At 29.9% G+C, this 14,595-nt stretch overlaps 1 protein-coding gene across 2 annotated transcripts; it reads left to right on the top strand.

The window, feature by feature from the left end:
- Positions 1–9,227: 9,227 nt before the first annotated feature.
- Positions 9,228–14,476, top strand: LOC133794867 (protein STRUBBELIG-RECEPTOR FAMILY 8). Of its 2 annotated transcripts, none has more exons than XM_062232298.1 (16): positions 9,228–9,658; positions 10,126–10,258; positions 10,365–10,436; positions 10,537–10,602; positions 10,714–10,785; positions 10,886–10,957; positions 11,297–11,368; positions 11,456–11,521; positions 11,607–11,672; positions 11,763–12,070; positions 12,439–12,695; positions 12,821–13,092; positions 13,197–13,332; positions 13,422–13,561; positions 13,679–13,835; positions 13,924–14,476. In XM_062232298.1, the coding sequence occupies exons 1-16, from the start codon at positions 9,499–9,501 to the stop codon at positions 14,074–14,076; spliced, it is 2,202 nt and encodes a 733-aa protein (XP_062088282.1). In that variant the 5' UTR covers positions 9,228–9,498; the 3' UTR covers positions 14,077–14,476. The 2 variants fall into 2 exon arrangements, with proteins under 2 accessions (XP_062088282.1, XP_062088283.1); XM_062232299.1 differs by having other exon boundaries at positions 10,126–10,274.
- The last annotated feature ends 119 nt before the right edge of the window (positions 14,477–14,595 follow it).

Raw genomic sequence — 14,595 nt, 5'->3', positions numbered from 1 at the left:
CGGGCGGACTTTCTAGAGGTCTGTAAAATCCACACATGTCTGCCATTTACCATTTGGTTTGGGGACTAGTACGAGATTGGAGACCCATGATTAATAGAACGCTACCCGAATAATTCCATTTTCTCTAAGCTTATCGACTTCTTCCTTTAATGCTTTCGACCTATCTTTATCGAGCAACCTTCTTTTTTGGTGCTTCGGTGGATAGTTTTTGTCTATGTTTAAGACATGGCTTAATACTGCTGGGCGATTCCAATCATGACTTTATGTGACCAGGCAAAAACTTCATGATTTCTTTTTTAAAAAAATCACCAGTCATTTCCTTGTTGTTGTCTCTAAGTTTTTACTGACTTTGACAACTCTGGTAGGATGTTTTTCTTTTAACTGGATCTCCTCGAGATCCTCCACGGGTTCACAAAATCTTCAAAGCGAGGATCTATATCTTTGTCCTCACTTTGGGCAATACCCTATTTGGTGACTTGATCACCTGATCGAACATTCAGCTCGTTATTAACCACTCCTTGCAACCTATTTTTTTGTCCATTAGGGTTGTTCAAGGAAATCAGACTTGTGCTCTCCCCACTCTTCTTTGCCTTGATTGAAGAGTTATAGTACTCCCTAGTCTCGCTTTGGTTACCAAAGATGCATCCTATTCCCGAGTCAGTTTGGAATTTTATGGACAGATGCCATATGGATGTTAGAAAATAACGATATGGCATCTGTCCATAAAATACTTACATATGGAATTGGCTTAATGTTGGAGGGTAGTAAGGATGCAAGTAAAAGTTGAATTTGAGTACTTTTGCCGTAAAAAAAATAACTTGGATACTAAAGTGCAATATTTTGTATAACTTAAGTATTTTCGTTGCAAATATTCCTATAACTTATTATAACAAATGATACTTTTGAATAGATAATTATGATAATAATAAAGAAAAATATATACTAATAGGCACATGTGGCATGTGGTGTGTCCAACACACCACACATGTTTGAGGGATAAATTTTTGAGTTGATTTATTAGTTGTAGTAAACCTCTAGTGCATCGTTAAAAAAAGGGTATATCTCTTCTATATAAAAAATGTGTAGAAGATAACAGAAATTTTTAGTTTTAATAGTTTTTTATTTTTTAATGTTAATTTTAACGGAATATTTTTATATTTAATATAATATTTGTATATTTAACGGTAGTTTGTAACCATCATTTAAACTTAAAAAAAATAAAATAATTAATTAAAAAAATAAAATAGAATATTTTTGAGATATTTTACAATAATAATTATTTAAAAATAATTAATAATTAAACAAATTAAAATATGATATTTTTAGATATTTTACAATGATAATTATTTATAAATAATAAATACTTAAACAAATTAAAATATGATATTTTTGAGATATTTTACAATGATAATTATTTAAAAATAATAAAACCATATATTTTATAACTTAAATAAAATTTAATTAAACTTAAACTCGCTTATTATAATAATATCATATTAAACATATAATATAATCTACTGTAAATTAGCAACAAATTATTTAAAAAAAAAACTAGCGAGAAACTTAAATTTAAAATCCACGTATAATATTTTATATTACATTAAATATATAATATATAATCTCTTGTTGTCAATTCCAAATTCAAAATCTAGAATAAATATAAACTTAAACTAAAATAAATAAATTATTTAATTAAAATAAGATATTTATTTGAAATTTATATGACATTAATATAAATTTTATAAAATAATTAATAAATTCTATAAATAAAACTAAGGAAAAGTTACTTATTATATCTAGTATATATATATATCTTCTATATAATAAGTGTGTAGATAACGGAAATTCATGGTTTTAACAGTTTATTATTTTTTTGATGTTGACTTTAACAAAATATTCTTTTATTTAACATAATATTCTTATATTTAACGGTAGTTTGTAAACACTTAAACTTAAATAAAATAAAATAAATAATTAAACAAATTAAAATATGATATTTTTGAGATATTTTACAATGATAATTATTTAAAAATAATAAATAATTAAACAAATTAAAATATGATATTTTTGAGATTATTTTTTTTTATTTTTTTTTTTGGTAAGTAAGAAATTTTCATATATCAAAACAATATTACATCAAACAACTATCCCAAAGGACAGCCAAAACAGAGAAAAGACTATACATTTAATTCTCCTAGCCAAATCCTATCTTTTCCAGTAATTTTTTGACTATGTAAAAGAATATTACTTCTAGCTTTAACTTCTTTCCTAACTTGCATTATTGTACAATATAAAGCCACAACTTTATGATCCCACATAGCTAAGTTCCGAACCTTCCAAATTTGATATACAGCTGCTATCAAAGTCATGGAATAAGCTCTTTTCCTGACTTGAGAAACCCCTTTAACATTAACCAGCCACCTTAATAAACCATTTAAGGTTCTGTCACTAGTATTCCAGCCCAGCCATTCACTAAGCTTAGCCAAACAAGAGTTACTATAACAGCAACCAAAAAAGAGATGATATATATCTTCTTCCCCCTGCCCACAAATCAGACAATTAGGATCATCTACAACACCATGTTGAAATAGGCGCTTCCTAGTCTTAAGGCGATTAAGTTGAGCAAGCCAAGCAATGAAAGAATGCTTAGGAATATTATGAGCACTCCAAATTACTCGAGTCCAAGAAAGCTTCACTGAATTCTCATTCTCCTTAAGCTTCCAATACACCTTTCTAATACTATACTCAGTTTCACAGAAAGTTTGGTGGGAATATAAAGTCTTCAGCTTATTTTTAACTGCCACTATGTTTTTCCATTGCCAACTTGCAGTAGCTGAAGCTTCATAGGTCCACCAGGAAGTTCCTTTAAGATAGACTGAGTGCACCCATTTAACCCACAGACTCTCTTTATTCTTAGCCACAGCCAAACATATTTACCAATCGCAGCTATATTCCATAAATCTACATCCCTAATACCCAGACCTCCTGTAGCTTTACTCTTACAAACATCTTCCCAAGCCACATTTCCAGCACCATCAAAATCCTTAGTTTCCTTCCACAGAAAAGCCCTACAAATGGATTTCAATGATAATTATTTAAAAATAATAAATAATTAAACAAATTAAAATAAGATATTTTAAAGATATTTTACAATGATAATTATTTAAAAATTATAAAATTATACGTTTTATAACTTAAATAAAATTTAATTAAACTTAAATTCACTTATTAAAATAATATCATATTAAACATATAATATAATTTACTGTCAATTAGCAAAAAATTATTTTTTTAAAACATATAATATAAAATCTCTTGTTGTTACTTCCAAATTTAAAAATTAGAACAAACATAAATTTAAATAAAAGTAAATAAATTATTTAAATAAAATAATATATTTATTTAAAATTTATATGACATTAATATAAATTTAATAAAAATAATTTATAAATTTTATAAATAAAATTAAACAAACATATATATATTGCATGCTATTTATATTTAATATATATATATATATTACATTTAAGATGGTATAAATATATAAATATATATATTTATATATATGAGTATTGTTAATATAATTATTATCAGATTCTCGATCTATAACTAATTTTTCAATAAATTCTATCGTTTCTATTAAAAAAATTTAAGATACGTGTATGATTCGATGTAAATTGAGGTGTCCGTTCATACATAGTACTGATAGTTTTAAAATTTATTATACCTAAATATCTTAAATTTAATTTCCACAAATATTGAGTAGTACATATCTAAACGAAACAAATCAAATTATATGAGTAAGACACATACATATACTAGATAGATACAAACAACTTGAGTAATGCAAGTTTGTTTACTATTTTATTTATTGAACTTATTAGTTATTTCTATTAATTTTTTTTATTGTGATAAATTTTAACTAAATAAATAATATTATATATAAAATAAATGACATAAACGTATTAAATGAAAAATTAAATTAAATATTATTTATGATATTTTTAAATATATATAATTTATGATAATTTTTTTAAACATAAATAATAATTTTTTTTAACAAAATTAAAGATTATGTATTATATATTATTATTATAATTATATTGTATAATATTTACATTTATATTAATATAATTAATAAATATTTATTTTTAGTTAATTTTAAAAATTTATTTCTTAAAGTTAACCAACAATACACACTCTTTTTTATATAGAAGAGATATATAGGCCCTGTTTGGCATGGCTTTGAAATAGCTTTTGAAGACTTAAAGTTACTTTTAAGTGTGTTTGGATGAAATAAAGAAATAACTTTTTGAATTTAGAAGAGCTTTTAAGAGAAGCAGTGACTCACCAGCTTTTTCAGTAAGGGCTTTTAAAAAAACACGGGAAGCTATTTTCTTGTTTTCATGAATATTTCATAATACTTATTTTATCCCTATTTTTTTATAAAACAAAAAAATAAATTACATCTTTATCCTAAATTTTGAAAATAACAGTTATATAATATGATTTCTTTTTTCTTAAAAAGTATTCTATCTAATTTTTCTAAAAAAATGTACGTACGATTTTATTTTAGTTTTTATTTTTCTTATTATTGTTTATATATAGAATTTCTTTCTCTAACTATATTTAGATTTTTATATTTGAATATTTAATTTAAAATTTTAGATTTTTTGTTAATTATGTTTAGATTTTTATGATTTTTTATTTATTAATTAATATTAATTCATATATGTATGCAATTAGATTTTTTTTGTTCAAAAGAACGATTAATTTTCAAATGATTTAAGACATAACATATATTATTATTATAAACGTGCTTTTATGCAGTATATACCGAACACTCTGAAAAGCTTTTTAACAAAAAAAAAAAAAAAAACTCTTTTAAAATATAAATCTAAACAGAATTAAAAAGCTCAAACTTTTACTTCTCTTCTTCTTCTTATGTCTAAAAGTAAAAGTAAAACCAATGACAAACAAACCCGTAGATTAAGAAATACATATCATCAGGATAGGCTCGGGCCCTTGATCGACATAAGTACGCGCGTACTTAAGCAATAATGAAGGTAAGTATAGAAGAACTAGCTAGATATATTATATATGAAATGAATCAGAGATGAATAGATTTAATATATAAATAGAAGAAAGATGGAAGAGACGGCCCCCACTGATTCATTGCCGAATCTTCTATATAGATCATATCAGATAACACTGGGTCATCACATCCCTAATAGTAATACTACTGGATTGGATTATGCAGCCCATTGATCTCTCACTGCCCAGATCTGCAGTCGGTTGATTCATAGACAATGTACAAAATTAAGTGGGTCACTGCTACTTCTCACTGTACCCAGATTTATATTTATAAATGCGCATGTATAGTAGCTTCGAGATCAATAATGCCTCTTCTTAAAAAAAAAATATACATATAACATAATAAATGGTATTTACTACGTGTCTATTATGTACTACAGCTAAAGTGTCTTGAAAGTTGGGATTGTACCACGTGTTTGCTTGTGTACAAGCTCTAGTTCTTGCCCATATTCATTCCAAGAATTAATTCCATCTTTATAAAGTGTAAAATGTATCCACAGTAGCTCCTTGATTTCCTAGCCATTGTTTTGTTTGTTTTAATGGAAAAAAGAAAGGAGCAAGATAAACCTAATATTCCAGTACAGTTCTCAATTGATTTGCTTTACCATACCATATGCAAATTGCTAAGGAAGCGACAATAAATTAAGGGGCAAGTATTTATTTCCTTGCTCCGATAACCTCAAAAGTACATAAAAGTGCTTATTGTAAGCATCGGAAGCAGCACTGATTACTGTAATTCTTATGTCCAACTTCATAATGACATTGTGTAGGGTTTACTTTTGGGTTGAGAAGTTCTATACACGAAAAGAACCAAGAAATCTAGGTTTATAAGTTGGGTAATTAATCATTAAAAAAAACAAGATTTTACATACGAAAAATGGTAATGCATATTTGAGTATGTGAGAAAAATAAAATTTTATGACCTGTGCGACCTTTTTGGGGTTAAAAAAGATTATTTTTAGTTAAAAGTTTCAATTACTAGATTAAAAAGGAATGGTGATCGTATTCTTATATGTAAGTGGTGCCTATCAAGGCTTGTGAACAAATCCATTATTGGGTTGTATTGCTCCTTATATTATTGTAAGTCCAAAGAATCTAAGACAGATCACGAGCAGCCAAGCCAAGTGTCTTTTTTATTTTATTTTTCTTTGGCTTTTTTAAATTGTGGGAAAGGAATAGAATTTTAACACTGCTATTCTCACAAGTCACCTTGGTAGTTGAAAACTTTAATACACACTTGTGAAATAATATGCCTTTTGATTTTCATGGACAAGACAACCAAGTATGGAAAATAAATATTAATAATAGCTTTCTCTTTCTTCAGTTTCACCTATACCATCATTTTCTGTTCTCAAATAGATCAACATTTTTTCTCAAAAAACAAAAAAAAAAAGATCAACATTTTAATTTATGATTTCCACTTTTGTTTTACTTGTTGGGTTGCATCGATGTATATAATTTTAGCTAAAGAGGAGGTTCAATTATGACTCATATTAATGTGACTGAATAATACAACATCTACTATTGGCTTGTATATCTAACTGTTCTTTTGTCCTGACACGTACAACATTTACAGAATTTGATGTGAAATTTACCTAAACATGTATAATAAAAACCAAACTTTATAAAAAGTTTATAATCATAGACCGTATAGCTTTTTATTGAGAATAATTTCACCAACGTTACAAAATCCATAATGTCACCACATACAATGGGGCCAATCCATCATCCATGCACACAAAGTTGCCAACAGCTACCACGCTGGCCGGTGCTTTGCCTTTTTGGACTTAGGGTCAAATTTTGTGAAAGGAAAAATAAAATACGTAATATTAAAAATAAATTAAAGAAAAAGGAGAAAACTCGTGAAATAATAAATAAAAGAATTTATTAAGAATTGCTGACTAGGATTTGCATTAAAACAAAATTGAGTGAGCTCCTGTAACCATTACCCAAATTTTCCCATCATTGCAGGAAAAGTATAAAGTTATTGAGACATTTGGGTAGTCAAAAAAGGCAAGGCCCCCCTTCAGTTCAACTACTGACCAATTTTGTCATTTGCAATCCCATATTTTTCATGAGACCATATGACCCTTGAGGGTATGTCGTAATATAGACCAATACTTAGGGTAACTTGGACATTTCAAGTTCAACTAACACCATTTCCATTTTCCAATACTCGCTACTCACGGCAGATTATATTGTTTTGCCGACGGTTGAAAAAAAAAATGTCGAAGATTGAAGCTTTTTACATTTTTACAAAAAGTAAGCCAGAGTATATTATTTGTTTGTTTTTCTATTATTATATCTTAAAATGTCAAAGCTACTTTTTGTAGATTACATATCTAATAGTTAAATTAATTTATCGTTTTTCTTCTGAGTAAAAATAAAAACTAAGTTATATGGATGGTATGTATTAATAAAAAAATCTGTGTACTAAGATTCACTAACATATAATAAAATCAGCTATCCAATACGTCCTGGTAAAAATTTAGATCTAATTAAGATAAGACTAATATAGCTAATTCTGGAAAACTTATTATTAAAGATTCAGCTATCCATGGGCAAATTCTAACCTTTTTAAATAGATAAATATAAGTCTAAAGTCAAAATATATAAAGAAAAAATTATGCACGAGAATTATATATTAGGGAAATATAGAAAAACTTTACTCATGGGATTATTTTGCATAATCTAACGAGTCTTTTAAAATAATTTGTTATTTAAACCAATAATTTTTATATTAAAAATTGGATTAGATTTAATTATTCTCATCTCCAAAATAAAATAAATAAATTTATGGTTTTTATCGTTGAACTAAGTGAATATTTGATTGATAGGAATGATTAAGAAATGAATAGAAAGGAAAGAATCGTTTTGCCATTTCTTTGTTCGGTTCATAAATTTCCAATAGAAAAGTGATTATGTAGGAAGTATTATTCATTTATATGTTTTAATTGATATTCCATTTAAAAATGAATGGAATGGCCATTCAATTCTACTATTTACATTTTTGTTCAATATTTCTTTGTTTTTTTTTTCTCCAGCACTTCTTTTTATAAAAACAAAGAACCAGATAGTTTTTTTTTTGTCTCTACTATCAATCTTTCTTAACAAATTTTGTCAAATAATTAATGCTATTTTTATTAAAAAATTTACTAACTATTATAAATTAAATAATAACTCTGATATTTTTTCTTTGAAATTTATTGTCATAATTTATGTATATTGTTATCATTATTTAGTTTCATGAATATGATTATAACATATAGTTTTTTTAAGTATTAATGATATTTTATTGTACAACTTCATTCTACAAAATATTTATGTATAATATATATAATTTATTTATTTAATTTTCCTATAAGGGTAATTTAATAAAAAAATTCGAATTTAGAAGAAAAATGATAGTTTGGTATATAATAAAAACTAATATTAAATAATAATAATAATTTAATTTTAAAAAAATTATTGATAAAAATAGAGTAAGATATTTTAGTCAAAATAATATAAATTTTATTATATATTATACCAAACATAATAATGCTCATTCTAAAATCTCTATTAAACAAAAGAATCAAAATTTAATTTCATTCCATTCTATTCCTATTACCATTACTATTCCATTTTTATTTTGCAACCAAACTTCACCTAACATTTTGTGTGAACCAAATAAATTTTTATTAAAACAGTATAGTTCCCAATTTCATTCATTGAATTTTATAAAAATATTTAAAAAATAAAAAATAATATAATATAGCTAACATTATAAATATAACATTATAATGTCGAACTTTAGCTCCAAAAGTAAATAAGCAGTGTGACAGCCCACATAATACTCATAACGAACCTAAGGCGTCACTTTTTGCATGCATACACGCACAAAAAATAAAAATTATTCCGAATTTTCAATTATGTTTGCCTCTCCTTTATCTGTCTGCAGATTTAATTTTTAATTTATGTTTATGGTAATTTCTTTCTAAATACATGCTTTAGACTGACAAGGTCAATAAATTAAAAGAAAGAAAGTAAAAGTAATAAGTTTGGGAAAGAGAGAGATGTTCATGAAAAAACGGCATACGTTACTGTCTCCCTCTATCTCGCTCGCCTACCTCGATCCAATTCTCTCTTCCATTTACATTAATTTGTATTTTTCATTTTATTTTGCTTCCTTAAATTTTTCCTTTTTCGCCGACACACGCATACAAAACACACTTTGTTTCTCTCTCTTCATTACACCAAGCTTCGAATATCTCTCTCTCTCTCCGTCCCTTTCTTTAATGGCAATTCCTCTTTCCACTGGTCGCGATCTCAACCTCAACTGCTACTACTTCTGTGACTTATTTGCATTCTCTTCTTTTTTTTCTTCTTCTTCATCCCCTGTACGCGCGTCCATGGTAGTCTTGCATGCTCCTTGACTCAGTTGAAACCTCACTCCCTGAAGAGCTTCGCATTACAACAATGGCTACCGACAGCCACTTTGCTCGTTCGCTCATTCAGTTAGTGCTTGTAGCTGCGATCTTTGCTGCTTTGCCTCTTGTTAAAAGCACCACTGATTCTTCCGATGGTATTGATATATATATATATATATATATATAAAATATTATTTTCTTTGGAGTGATCGGGTCTTTTTTGTTTTTTGTTTTGTTTTTATGAGATGGGGAGCTTATGGTTCATGGGTTTGGTTCTGATTGGGTCGAAATGAGATTTTGGGAAAAGGGTCGAGGTTAGAATGGAAGATTAAAATGGGATTTTCACTTTTGTGAGTTCTTGGTATTTTGATGTGTTTACATTCTTAAACCTTTATGCTGTTCATTGGCCAGAAAAAATGCAGGGATTTCAGAAGAGAAAGTTGCGAAATTTATTCTAAAGCTGCTCATTTTTCTGGGGGGTCTTGCATATAAATGATTGAGGAAAAAAAAAAGACAACTTTGACAAAAACACCCAGATAGTACTAGTAATCCATTTTGAACAGGGTTCTTGTATTTCGCTTAATTTTTTAAGCTCTATAAGTTTTGTCCTTGTATGTTGCAGTTCAAGCTCTTCAGGTTATGTACACCTCACTAAACAGCCCTTCTCAGCTCACCGGTTGGACAAGTGGTGGCGGTGATCCGTGCGGAGAGTCATGGAAAGGGATAACTTGTGAGGGTTCAGCTGTAGTTTCCATGTATGAGAGTAATCATGTATATAAAAATTGCAGCTTTTTGATCGCATTTTGGGTTTTAATTAGTAATTGGATTTGTTTTATTCACTTTTGCTTATCTTTGTAACAGAGACATTTCTGGGTTGGGACTCGCTGGTACGATGGGATACATGCTTGCTAATCTTGTGTCTTTGAAAAATTTGTGAGAAAGCAGATACATTTCTATTACTTTATTTTTAAATGCAGGATTGAAACTATATACTCACTGATTTTGAGGATTTTTTTTTTGGTTTGTTTGCTAGTGATGTGAGTGACAACAATATTCACGATTCAATCCCATATCAATTACCGCCAAATCTTACGAGCCTGTAATTTTCAACGTTTGTCTATTTGCTATATGTATTTTTTTAATGTTTTTTGCTTGGAGCTGTCACTTTCATGATTAACCACTCGACTGTTGTTGATTGTGTTCTCTACAGGAATCTTGCAAAAAACAATCTTAGTGGGAATCTTCCTTATTCCATTTCAATCATGCCTTCTCTCAATCACTTGTGAGTGATTTGTCTTTCTTGTATAAATTTTTCCTTTTGGTGAGATTCAGCTGCGACATCATGTAGCTATCTTTGCTAATTTTCGAGTTGTTGGTTTCAGGAATGTTAGCCGTAACTCACTTTCTCAGTCAATTGGAGACATTTTTTCTAATGGTTCTGGCCTTGCAACCTTGTAAGATATCTCATCTGATCACATAATTATTATCATTTTTCTGGGGGCTTGGTTTCATCAATATTTTGGCTCTGACATTGTAATTTTGTTAAAGTTAATGTCAATTTCAATCACATAATTGGTTTTAGTATTTCTTAGTCTCTATCTTTATTATAAAATCCTTGCAGTAAATATGCTATCTTGTGAGAATTGCTAGGCTGAAATCAAGCGGATGTTTGTTTGAACTTGGTGTAATTATTGCCTCATTGGTCACTGGAGTACCTTGCTAGTGATCATTTCAGTTGTATATTAGGGTTGTTTACATTCTCACTTATTTCATCTCCTTTCATCACCATATAGGGATCTCTCTTTCAACAATTTTTCAAGTGACCTTCCTAATACAATGGGTTCATTGTCCAATCTTTCTTCGCTGTAAGTGTTTAGCTTTATTTTAGAAATAATGGTCTGAAAATTCAATCAAGTTTGCTTAGACTCTCATAATATCTGTATTCATGACAGCTATTTGCAAAACAATCAGTTGACTGGTTCTCTCAATATTCTAACGAGTTTGCCTTTGACTACACTGTGAGTTTCTCTCTAATCTGAGTGCACAGATTCTATTATTTAATATTTGCCATCTTGTTCTCATTGTATACAATCTCTTCAACAGAAATGTGGCGAACAACCACTTCACTGGATGGATACCTGTAGAACTTACTTCAATCCGTAGTTTTATGTAAGCAATTCATGTTTTTTAAAATTTCTTGCCAATCTATACTATTGTTTGAACTTCTGCACTCGGAAACTTATTTTCAAAATAAAACAGATATGACGGGAATTCATTTGACAATGGTCCTGCTCCTCCACCACCACCATTTATGCCGCCTCCCACAGGAAGATCTCATCCTAACCGCAGTCATTCTGGATCTAGCTCACACAAGTCGGATGCTGATGGTAAAGCACCTCATTCAAATGGAGGGCTGGCAGTTGGGGCTTTAGTTGGGATAATTCTAGGTTCTGTATCCGTTGCCCTCATTGCATTGCTTGTTCTTGTTGTTTGTCTCCGAAAGAATAAACGGAAAGGTACTGGTGCAAGAACATCAGGGGCAAGTCTTTCTGTTCGCACAAATAGTGGTATTTTCTCAATCTGCATATCCTTTGTTCTTTTACTTATTCGAATTTTGTTATTTGGCTATTTAGTTGATTAACTAACTCTAAAATTAAGATTTATTAGTTAGTTTATTTCTGAACGTTACTCTATCTACTGCTGGAAAGGAAATTGTTTTGACATACAAATTTATATCTTTCAATAGAAAATTATACTAGTACAATAAAATTTGCAATTTAAGTGGTTACCGGCCAGTGGCCACATATTCTTCTGTAAATTGTGTGATTCTCTTTCTTGCCTTATTCTGTAAAATATTTCTGTTACAATTGCGAATTGATGGTTCCATCCCAGCATTTTTTGACCATTTCAATGCTGTGTCGTCCAATGGTTGTAGTAAATACTGAGATGCAAGAGCAAAGGGTTAAACCAATGGCTGCTATAACAGATCTCAAACCCCCTCCAGCAGAAAAGGTGATGGTTGATAGGCTGCACGCGAAAAATGGATCTGCAAAGAGAGTAAAGTCACCTATCACTGCTACTTCATACACGGTTGCTTCTCTTCAGACAGCAACTAATAGCTTTAGTCAAGAATTTCTAATCGGTGAAGGTTCCCTTGGTCGTGTTTACAGAGCTGATTTCCCGAATGAAAAGGTACTTGCTCTCAATTTGTAATAGCTCAATATAGTATTCATGACTATAATTGTTTTTTTTTTCAATTTATATTTTATGGACCTTTTCAATTGTTTTGCTTCTAATCTTTTTTTTTTGGTCCGCAGATAATGGCCGTCAAGAAAATTGATAATGCAGCTCTGTCATTACAGGAGGAGGATAACTTTTTAGAAGCTATTTCTAATATGTCCCGCTTGAGGCACCCAAACATTGTGACACTGGCTGGATATTGTGCAGAGCATGGACAACGTCTTCTAGTTTATGAGTATGTCGGAAATGGAAGCTTACATGACATGCTCCATTTTTCTGAAGATGGAAGTAAGATTCTCACTTGGAATGCTCGCGTTAGGGTAGCACTTGGCACTGCTCGCGCTCTAGAGTATGTCACATGTGTATGAATTGATGTCTCTATCTGTATGTGTGTACTGAGTGTGTGAGTTAAGGGTGCAAGGTTAGTGCTGAAATGGCTTTTACATTTTTCAGGTACTTGCACGAAGTTTGCTTGCCTTCTGTTGTACATAGAAACTTCAAGTCGGCAAACATTTTACTAGATGAAGAGCTTAATCCTCACTTATCAGATTGTGGCGTAGCTGCTCTAACACCAAATACAGAACGACAAGTTAGTACATAAATAATTTTTGTTTTCTTTCTATTCTTGCATGGTGGCATTACTAATAAGAAACAACATTTACTTGACATGTTCGACAGGTTTCGACACAAATGGTTGGTCAATTTGGATATAGTGCTCCTGAATTTGCGTTGTCAGGAGTCTACACTGTAAAAAGTGATGTATACAGCTTTGGGGTGGTGATGTTGGAATTGTTGACAGGTCGGAAGCCACTAGACAGGTAAACCTGCAATTGATTACCAAGCTTTTGAGTTTATGTTCTTGGATGTGTTCTTCCACCTCTTAAGTTATCTTTTATTATTTGTTATATTTTAATTTTGTTTTAATGAATGTTTAGTTCAAGAGTTAGATCCGAACAGTCACTTGTGAGATGGGCTACTCCCCAACTACATGATATTGATGCCTTAGCCAAAATGGTTGATCCAGCCCTTAACGGAATGTATGCTGCAAAGTCTCTCTCACGCTTTGCTGACATCATTGCCCTCTGTGTTCAGGTACTAATCCAGTGGCTCGTTATTCTTGCTTATTCCCACTTGCATGGCTATATATTTGAATCACTTCTAATGCTTGGTTATTTTATAGCCGGAACCCGAATTTCGGCCTCCCATGTCTGAAGTTGTGCAAGCACTGGTACGATTAGTCCAAAGGGCAAGTGTAGTGAAGAGGCGGTCCAACGACGAAGCTGGTTTTTCGTACAAGACCCCTGATCACGAAGCAATTGACATGTCATTTTAAGTGTCCTGACATTTTGCAGTTTTGCATACAACATACAACAGGGTTTCTTCGCCAAAAACACACAGAAAAAAGTTGTGAGAACAAATCAAAAGTTAGTGGGATGACTATGCAAGGAGATTAGCTACAGCTTACGGTTGAATGAAGCATGAACAGATAAGAAAGGCTTTAAAAACTCAAAACTAAAAAAAAAATGGTAATAAGCTAGCGGAGATTTGTAATTATGATCCATATACAATTATGTCCAATATTGATACTCGAAATGGCGTTGAGGGAGGTATAGCTGGAGTTATAACTGTGCATTTATTTTGTATTAACCCTTTTATTTTGGATACTTGGACAAACAATGTAGGTGCTTTTTTGCATCTCAATAAGATTTTATTTCGATTTTTGTACAACTTAATGATCATTGTTGCCTCCTAATAGTCTAATACCACAAAAGTCAGCTCTCTCTATTAATAAAAGTTATTATAGGTATTTTCTTTAATTAAAAATGATAATTCATAGATGATTGAATTGGAG

Source organism: Humulus lupulus, chromosome 8, assembly GCF_963169125.1.
Source record: "Humulus lupulus chromosome 8, drHumLupu1.1, whole genome shotgun sequence".
Classification (NCBI taxonomy): domain Eukaryota; kingdom Viridiplantae; phylum Streptophyta; class Magnoliopsida; order Rosales; family Cannabaceae; genus Humulus; species Humulus lupulus.
The sequence above is the reverse complement of the archived record's forward strand: the minus strand, read 5'-3'. Positions and strand labels throughout refer to the sequence as shown.